This window comes from Anguilla anguilla, chromosome 16 (genome assembly GCF_013347855.1).
Source record: "Anguilla anguilla isolate fAngAng1 chromosome 16, fAngAng1.pri, whole genome shotgun sequence".
Classification (NCBI taxonomy): domain Eukaryota; kingdom Metazoa; phylum Chordata; class Actinopteri; order Anguilliformes; family Anguillidae; genus Anguilla; species Anguilla anguilla.
Window position 1 is genome coordinate 21,754,405 of NC_049216.1, and position 9,985 is coordinate 21,764,389.

The 9,985-nt window shown below is 40.3% G+C and overlaps 1 protein-coding gene across 1 annotated transcript in view; it reads right to left on the reverse strand.

Moving 5' to 3' along the window:
• Nucleotides 1-8,275, reverse strand: part of LOC118215801 (piezo-type mechanosensitive ion channel component 1-like) — a 62,691-nt gene extending 54,416 nt beyond the window's left edge. The window contains exon 1 of the mRNA XM_035396810.1: nucleotides 7,217-8,275. Within this exon, the coding sequence (XP_035252701.1) occupies nucleotides 7,217-7,280 (64 nt within the window). The 5' untranslated portion in view covers nucleotides 7,281-8,275. The remainder of the gene's footprint in view (nucleotides 1-7,216) is intronic.
• Between the last annotated feature and the right edge of the window lie 1,710 nt (nucleotides 8,276-9,985).

Here is a 9,985-nt window from a genome sequence, read left to right on the forward strand (position 1 = left end):
CCTCTTATAATGTGCTGACTTGGTCAGGAAGTGTAGCTAACTTGATCATACTGTACAAATCTGGGATGGCATGTCGATGGGTGTTTTTCACATCATCTCTTCTCTGCTGGGGATGCTGACGATTGTGGCCAGATGGAGCATTTAATTTAAGTGTGAGCCAAGTCTCCCCTGAGATGTGAGTCACAGTAAGTCTGAGAAATATCTGACAAGGCCTGCGATTAAGTGATTTAAGTCTTTTAAAATTCCACTGCCACTGCCAGTCAGATTCATAGATGGAGATGGCTTCTTCTGGGCTCAGAGTGATCATTAGGGTATTCTGTGAATACAGGAGCTCCCTCCTCTTCCAGAGCCCAGGGGATACCTCCTGTGGCATCACGCCTCGCTCTCAGCCGGTGCCTGGCAGTTCCAGGCCTGGAGAGTACTGCAGAGATATACATGTCCATGAGGAGAGATTATTGCACCCCCCCATGACTCTGTGCCAACAAACAGCTCCAACATGGAGTACTACAACCTTGTAATTGATGGAGTTTCAGTCTCAGTAAGCTTAGCCCCAGCATCTACAATCTCCTAGGTTCTCCAGAACAAAATCTATTGTTTAGTTTCCTTTTGCTATTATAAATAATGTGGGTAATCCAATTAATTGCTGTGATGGTCTTCTAAATTATCTGGTTATTATTGGTGTTAATCTACTCCAGATTCAAAGTACGCTCTGTTTTACCTACTGATGCCTGATTATGATGCAGACTTTCAATGAATACATGAATTACACCATATTCTCAATTAAATTCTATCAAATCTGTGGGCAATTTAAAATAACTCGTATTATATTTATGCATGAGTGCATCTGGAATTAAAGTTCTGAAATGACCAAATAATAACTAAGTCTTAAATATGACAAAATGTATTTTTGTTACTGTAAAATCTAATCACCCACACTGTATTGTGCTCAGCAAAACCTCTTCCCACCCGTTAAATTCCACAACTTAATTTGGAATACTGTTTTTAGTCCTCTTTAACTAAGCGCACACATTTCAGCTGAACTGGTCTCATTTTGCTTATATTTAGAATGCTCAGCTAGTGTAAGTTCCCTTCAAATTCAAGAGAGGTTTACATACACCACCTCTAGCATTTCAGTCCTTGATTACAGGGAGCACAAAAACCCATGTGCTTTATTTTCATAGCTGGGGCTCACATTGGAAACAGCTGTAGTCAGAGAGGAAAGGGTGAGAGGAAGTCTCCTTCCACCACAGACAAAGGCTCCTCGTAGCTGACACTCAGCACAACACACACACCTGGATGTTTCCTTCTGACAGTTGACACGGATGGCTTCAGGCGGGGGAAGGGGGATGCCAGTGCCCTGTTGCTGAATGTCTAGGGCTGTCCCAAATGATTCAGGGTGAAGCCAGAAACCCCCAGAGGACTGGCTGGGTTTCCCTTCCCCTGAGCAGAGACAGAAAGTCTCTGATTCATGTTCGCAGAGACACTGACAGCAGACTCCCGCTGCTCTGGCCCTGCCTGATAAACAGTTCTTAGCCGCACCATTAATACCAGCGCCACAGCGGTCCTGGCCCATCTCTGCCGCAGGCCCGGCAAGCACCTCACTCTGTGATGGGCCAGACAGGACGCTTCTGTTTTCATCCTGTCTCACCTCATTAGGCAGATAAGTGAGAGCCTCGTTTAGCCCATCAGGGCCCAGGAAGCTGTTGGCTCAGCAGGCTTCCCTCAGTAAACCTGCAACAATTAATCTAGAGTCTGAAACCACTCCAGCTCATCACAGCAACACAACACGGTGGCTCGATTCATTGCCATACACCCCCTGCCCCCCCCCGCCAAAAAAGCCAACAACCAGCATAGACACTCATGACTTTACATCTGCCATTCCTAATATTAATTTCTGAATCTGGTTGTATGTAAGGATCAGTCTGATTAAAACAAAATAAAGCTCTCGTAATGTAGAGGAACTGTTCAATAAAGTCCTTATTTTATTGTAACAGAGACTGGGTAAAGGTAATCTGCAAAATTACTCAGCTGTCAAACAGGATGTGACTCAGTTTCATAGAACCATAAGACATAAATTTAAAAAATCCTTGCAATGCCAACATTCTGAGACTGTGAGGCATCACCCTCAACACCCAGGCACACACAAGAAAAACGAAACCATTGACTAACAACCTACTCAATTAAATTGCTTGGGTACATTTCTGCATCAGGACACATGTTCCTCCTGGCATATATTCCGAAATATTACAGACACAGACTACAAGACAGCAGTTCTCCCCTTAAGGCTGAGGGATGATGCAGAACTGCAGGGGATATTGTTATAACCCAGAGATTAAATCCCCAGATTTGAAATGGTGTTGAAAAATGTCATAATGAAATACTGACTGCATTGTTAACCATCCAAGAATTAAGACCTATGATTAAATGTATTGATTTATTTCAAATAAACAGCATATCATGGCTTTAACTGATAAACTGTACAATGTGGAATACTTTAGGGAAGAATTAGGAATAATGTAATGTTTTTTTGGGGGGGGAGGAGGGCGGATGCACACCCCCGAGGAGTTGAGATATAAGATGATAATGGGAAAGCCTGTGCTGTTTTCATGGTAGTAGTACAATGGAAATCATTAGAAGCCGTTACATACTTGCACACAAAAAAAAAAAAAAAAAAACCTGTAGTCTTGTATGGCTTACAACAGTTGTATTTAGCGTTCCAAATAATGAGTCAAATAAGCCTGGCCTCCCCATTAGAATCCCACTGAATGATACGCAACCAGCGAGCACAATACTTTATCATCTGGACCATATCTGTCATGTCCTGTCTGGGATGGAAAAAGCCTTACGACAAAAGTCCTATTGCAGTTCGGAGCCCTGCATGTGGAACATATTACTGCCTTAATGTATATGAGTCTAGCCCACTCTCAAAATGGATGACTACACAGCATATCTTAGATAAAGTGGTTTGTTATTCTGTGCACTGAATGTGTCACTTTAATCAACATGAAAGACAGGAGTTTCACTTAACGGTACTGTTGACAATAATTGATCTTTGATGTCTGGCAAATAACAATATTTAAGTGGTTTCCCAGAGCTACAGTACACAGATCCTGGAGGATTGCAACTACACTAACTGATGGCAATTCTTATTATAATAATATCTATTGTGTAAGGTATACATAATTGTTTGATATTTGGTCCGATCACACCTTTTCCACATGTCAATTTCCACTGCACAACAATTTTTACACTCTATAAACAATTCATGATACTGTAATAACTGACCAATACAGTAAACCTAGAATCATGTGAAGACATACATGAAGTACAGGTATGCTCATTGTAACTTAAGTGTCTTCCTTTAAATAACTTGATGTGGATAACCCCTTAACTTTATCATAAACCCTATTTACATTACCTTCACTGCATCCAAAACATTGCTAATTAATAATTTTTCTTGAATGTAATAGCCATTAAAAAAGGCAAATCAAAAACATATTACATTTATTTGGCAGACGATTTTATCCAATGTGACATACAATAAGTGCATACTGAAGGTCAATATGCCTCCTTTTTTCTAATTGGGGTATTTTAAATAATTCTACATGTGTATACTCTGACTAATCGGCACCACTAATTGGGAACATTATAGGTGTCTCGGGTATTGAGACTTAATGGCAGGCTGCATGGCTACTGCTAAAATCAACATTAGTTTATTTACACACACAATGAGTATCCACAAGGTAATACTCTATGGAAGTGTCGTTAACATGCTACTTCTTCAGTTAACAAAAATAAACTGCACAAAAATAGGTGTGAGCTATCCATTTTTATTTAGAAAAAGAAGGCTATTGTTAGTGGAACATGAGGACATCTGGCCTTGTCCAATAGCCCGGCTTCCTGTTTTTGTGGAAAAATGGCTGCTGTTTCACAAGCCTGCACCCATCAACCCAATGTGCCGAAACAATCACCTCTCTACGATTTGCAACAAGCACGCGTCATTAAACAATTTTTCAGCTCATGGTTCCTGAGACTCCAGAAAATATGCACCCTTTGTCCTACAAAATGCGGGCCCGGCCCAGATCATGAGGTCGGCGTAATTAACAGTGAGAGAGCACATTTCTGACTGGGCTGTGACTGAGCTCTGGTTTGTTGCTGACTCCCTCACAACAAGCTCCATTGTAGGGCCTCCCTTTTTCCATCTCTTTCAGAGAGAATATCTACAGTACAGTACTGTAACGACAATGTCAAACTTAACCCCCATCCCCTACTTTTCTCTCATTAATTTAAAAAAAACATAAACTGTTATAATTATGAACTGGAAACAGACAGGATTAGCTATGGCTATTAACCATAACAAATTTGAACACAAGGTAAAGCATGAGGTAAAGCAAGGCAAAAATTTTAAATTCAGCAGATTCGGATATTTTTATTTTCCGAGCCTCCCACATTTGTTCATCTCTTATCAATGGTTGCTGTTGACATCTCCTTACTCTGAGAGCTCTAAGATGGAAATTTGTGCAAATTTTACTCATGGTGGCTCATCTGTTAAGGCAATTAGCAGACTGATTCAAACACATCTGCACGAGCACTGCAGCACAAATCAAACATAACATAGCCACAGCCTGTTCCCAAACAACAGCATTGTTACACTATCATGCCAGAGGCTTTTGACACAGCAATGGCTCAAAATATTAATTACGCCACAGGTGGAACAACGAAGGTGTTCACATGATGGGTTTCACTGAATCCTGACTGTTTACACTTGCTGTCTTTCAGCCTGCATTACCTTCTGCGTAATGCTATCGTTATCCTTATTGGGAGTCATTAGCAGTGATAGATTGCGGCGCCTTTGACAGGGTACAGGTATTGACCAATCACTGCAGCAGAAGAATCTGCAGTGTGATTTATCAGCCTCTCACAGCCTGCCTTGATCAGACCTGACATTTATTTCATGAGATGAAAAGAGTGTTCAGGAGCGTGCATTTGGTTTAGTAGTGCACAGAAGGTGAAGTGAATTCTTATTTCACATGTGAAAATTGCAATTTTTTTTTAAACATTTTTTTGTAATTAATATTTTTAATCCCGTTTTTTTTTTTTTTTTACATTTTCACATGTGAAAAGAAAATAGGTCACATCTTCACATCACATTTTTTAAATGTGAACCACAATTTTCATGTGAAAACAAAAGATGTGACTTGAAATGGCATAGGTTGTCTTTTTCTGCTCTTATTTTAGAAGTTGGATTTCATAGTTCACATGTGTACTCTTCACATGTTAGTTGTTCACGTGTGGTTTTGAACAAGTGATTTTTTTGTAAGGGTGCTCACTAGCTATTTACTTTGCACCATCGTTAAACGAACAGTAATTACTTCAGCAGACCTAGACTGCTCACATGAACGTTATTCCCTCCGAGAATACACTGCAAGGATGACAGCGTTTAGAGTAAAACTGGATTGCCATTCACCTTTACATTTACTGTGCAACAGTGTGTATGCAAGTTTTCTTCCATTCTAAAATGACATGGCAAATATTCAGTTGGTGTTTTAAATGCAGGGAAATGCCCTTGTGACTTATTAGAATAATGATTCCCATGGCTAGCTAGCATGGCTCAGTTATGTTGTGTGCTGAAACACACCATGATTGTATTGCATGCTATGGAAGAGATGACAGAGTGTGTCATGACAGTTGCTGCTTGGCAAGCAAACGCAACATCTTGATTCATCCAGCAAGTGAGTGAGTCCTGCAAAGTTAAAAGGGAATTCCACCATAAAATGAACTTTTACTTGTAGAAGAGTGGCTGGCCTCCAGATTAAAATGAGCTCGCAACCAACTCTCTACCTGTAGCAAGTGCAGAAATACAGCCCCAGACTTCTGCACATGCTCCAGATTGTGAATGATTAAAATTTATCCAGGACCTTCCTTCACAGAGAGATTGGAAGTATCATGCTTCAGGGCTCCTGTACATTCTATCAGAACAATTGTGCTGACAACGCTTGTTAACACTGCTTCCAGACTCCATTTTACTAGTCTTTCCTGATCATGACAGCACCCAAATCTCCTGTTTTCTCCTGAAGCCTCCTAGATGGAGAGTTGGGCATTAAAAGAAGTACTGGATTTAATATCTGGTTCATATTATACTATAACAATTAGGGAAATGCTAAAATCAGAATCGCTTGGCAGACCACATTTCTGAGAGAAGCCACTCTCAGAAATTCTGTTTCCTGTGAGTCACACGGTGCCCATGTGACAGAGGCAGCCGCATGCTCCATGACATCCTGCCCACAGCATAAGACTTTGCCATGCTTGCGTGTAACAAAGCTAGAATGCACAAGTTTAAAAAAATCAACTTCAGCCATCAACCTTGGAGAGTATGAAAATGGAAGAGGGAAAAAAATGAATAAAACAGAGAGAATACATGCTACTGACTGAAAGTAGGCTGTATCACAAAAATAACTCAAATACACAAATGCAAATAGAAGCAGAATGGCAGTCTAGTGACACAAACCTTCAAAGGAAATGAAAGATGCCTTAAAATAAGAACGAAAGCTATAAAGCAGCAGGACTAGCCAGTGGTGTTAGGATAAGTGTAGTGCATGGGAGCAGTGTGTTAACACCAAATACACAGTGTCTGTCTAGTCAGAGTCCTGTGGAAGCAGAGCCAGAGGGTGTGTCTGTTAAATAAACACCTGATGAATCGGGAGAGCTAACTGAACACACAGAAAAGATTTGCAAAGAGCGGTAACGATGTAGCACCTTCCTAAAATTTTGAGCACAGAAATGACAAGAAAATGTACCTGAACAAATTACTCAGTACCTGTACAGTAATCCTGGTACATTATTTTCAAAACTGATGAAGATGTGACTGATGATACACTGTAACAGTGAAAAACCCCCATAAAAGGCCAATAACCACATTGGGATGGCAGGTATGCCATCCAGCCAAGTTACGCCTTGACGGGGCATGCCCCATGCCTATACAGCACTGAGAGTTTGGCACTTCTCAGGGTTCCCCACAGAAATAACCACAACAGATTTCATTAATAAGTTTAATGAAACTCTAAAGACTTGTAAAACTCGAATGTATAGTAGGTCTTCACAATAATACTTACAATCTACGGGAAAATAAACAAACACAGCTCAAACAGCCTATTGTAACAAACAAACCACGTTGACATAAAAACAGGCATATAAATACAACACGTGAAAACCTTACCTGTTAGTAAGAAAGTTGGCAGCAGAAAGCAATAGAGCAATCCACACACCACCTGGAGTTCCATAAGTGCTTTACGAATGCACTCTTACTGTAGCTCCAGCAACTAGAGTTCCACCAGCATTCCTCGACGGAACGGCAAATTCCAGTCTCACAAATTAAGAAACTCTACCACCACCAAAGTTCATGTTAAAAGAAACAACAGTAATACGTGATGTCCAGATAGTTGGAATACACATACTAATTCCATCTTCACAAATGAATTATTCAAATACAATTCTCTCCAGGGCTTTGTGAATAGTTATCAAATCCAATGCATCTTTTTTCATATCCTTATGGCATTTCAACTTGTGGTTGTTTTCTTATGTCGAATATCAAACTTAAGACGAGCGAAACACGCAAAAGCGTCCCAAAGACTGAACTCCCGTAGCTGAGAATTTGCTTCTTTCCCTACAGCCGCGTCTTGGATATTCCCTGTAAAATAATATTCGTGGAAAATGTGATTCATCAACACGCACTCCTTCTGTTCTTTCAGCTCTTCAGCTCAAACGCACGCTTTCGCTGTAATACCGTAACACAAAACTTTCTGGCATCTGTGGCGTCCAATGGTTTAAGCTCTAGGAGGATATTGTAGATTTCCCGCTAGGCAGCCCCTGCAACTGCTGCCTTGGTGTTCTGGTCTTAAATATTACCTTCTGTAAGTCCCACTGTAATGACACCCTCTTCATTTGCGCTAACTTTCTTTCGTCCTGAACCTCCCCTAATTCGCTCTGCAGTAATGATTAGGCCGAATTTAAATTTTATTAAATTTTTCAGTCTGTCAACAAATGCATTGTGATTAGAAATTATTATTAAAACTCACACCGACCAAGATAGTCGCTTATCTTACATTTTAAAACATTGAAATTTCTACAAAATGTTACGTTCCAGCATTTCACACTTTATAAAAACGAATTATTCGCTGGTTTGTCTAGCTATTTAAAATGTCAAAGAAAATTTACCACAATTTTACACACAATCACTGTGTAGTAGATTACATATAAAGGCCAACTGTTTGTTCTCCCGTTCTACTACTGTAGTTTCAACGTCTTCGGTAGCCTATATATTACATTGCAGAGCATACCCAAAATGAAGACCACGTGTTACTATGTTCCACATAGGTATTCTTACACGGACAGTGAGACTAATGTACCGTTATGAATTACGTATGCCCACGCCTGGACAATTCAAGTGATCGTTATATCAGCGTTCTTCTTTACTTTCCTTTCACCTTTCTTTTTCTTTTTTACAATGAAATTGTAGGCTATATTATCGTGCCTTTGTCTAATAGCGTCATCTAGTGGTATATCGTATAGCAAAAATAAAATGCCCGTTTCAACCAAGCGGCCAAAACCAGACTTCGTTTTTGAAGCTCATTTCCTGGTGTTGGAGTTCCTGGTTGCTCACCAGCGCCACTACGGATGCCTCCAGTATAGGTGTTTTCATATCCGGTTTCCATGTAAGTCTACGGCACAAATGCGATCAAAATACAGTCAATATTTTTTTCTTACAAGAACAAATAGTCATAATAGGTGTATTTTATTCGTCTTATGACTGTCCATGGGTCGATTTCATGATTTATTGCGTCATTTGGGCACAGTGCCAATATTTGTTCTGGACCAATGAGGTACAGCTTGCGTCACTTCCGGATTACTGCGGAGCCTGAGCTACAGTAGGGGCTACAATCTGTGGTCACTGGGGTGGGAGGTGGCGTCTCTTGGCCTTGACATTGCGGTTCCGACCACGGTCCACCTGTGCGAAGTCAGAAAATGCAGGCATCCCATTTTGTAGTGGTTTCATTGTAGCGTGTGCTATTTACAGCTGCACTAGACGACCATAAAATAATCATCCTCTGAAGTTTTGCGGTAACCGAGTCATTTTTACTATTTCCTTTAGCCCACTTAACCAAATAATTAGTTGGCAGAAAGCGTAATCAGCTAACGCTTATTTGCTATATGTGGTAGTCCAGTAGCCTATGCTAAAACAGTTCGCAACTTCGGCTACCAAGCCATTTGACTAGTTAGCTAACCCTAACCGGCAAATATTCCATGTCAGTCATGTACATTCCGTAAATTTCTACCTGGGCTATGCTGCACGAATGTGACAAAGCTAGAAGCTAGCAAGAAAATAATAATAATTAGAAATTTAATGTACATTATTTTTGTCTTTATGCAACAGGTGGAAAACTTGCTCTTCAAAGTGCGTTGTCATATTTACACGCCTGTAAATCAGTTATTAAAATACTTGGTAGATTTGTTAATCACCGCTGACAGTGTTAATTTTTATTCGGTAAAAAGTGACCTGCGAACGATCGGTCAGCTAGCGTCACCCAGCAAGTAAACACCACAAACGGCGATGGAGTAGTAGCAGTTAATGGCTCATTAACTGACTGGCGAAAACCTACGACGATAACTTGCTTGGTTAACAGCAGGTCTACCAGACAGTTATATGAAAATTAGCCTAGTCAAATCACCAGTAGTCGACATATCTCTGATTGATTGACCATCAGTGCAGTCGATGTTCTTCCCCTGTAGTTCATATTGCTAATGCGTGAGCTAACCACGGATAGCTTACCTAGCTCACTGGCAAGCTGATATGCTAGCTAAGCATATTCGTTTTACCGAGAAACGTGAATTGAAGATAACTGAACATAATTGTATTATTAATGTCATACATATAACGTGATTACATGACACAGTACAGTCACGGATGGAAATTAAACTCCGTAAACAT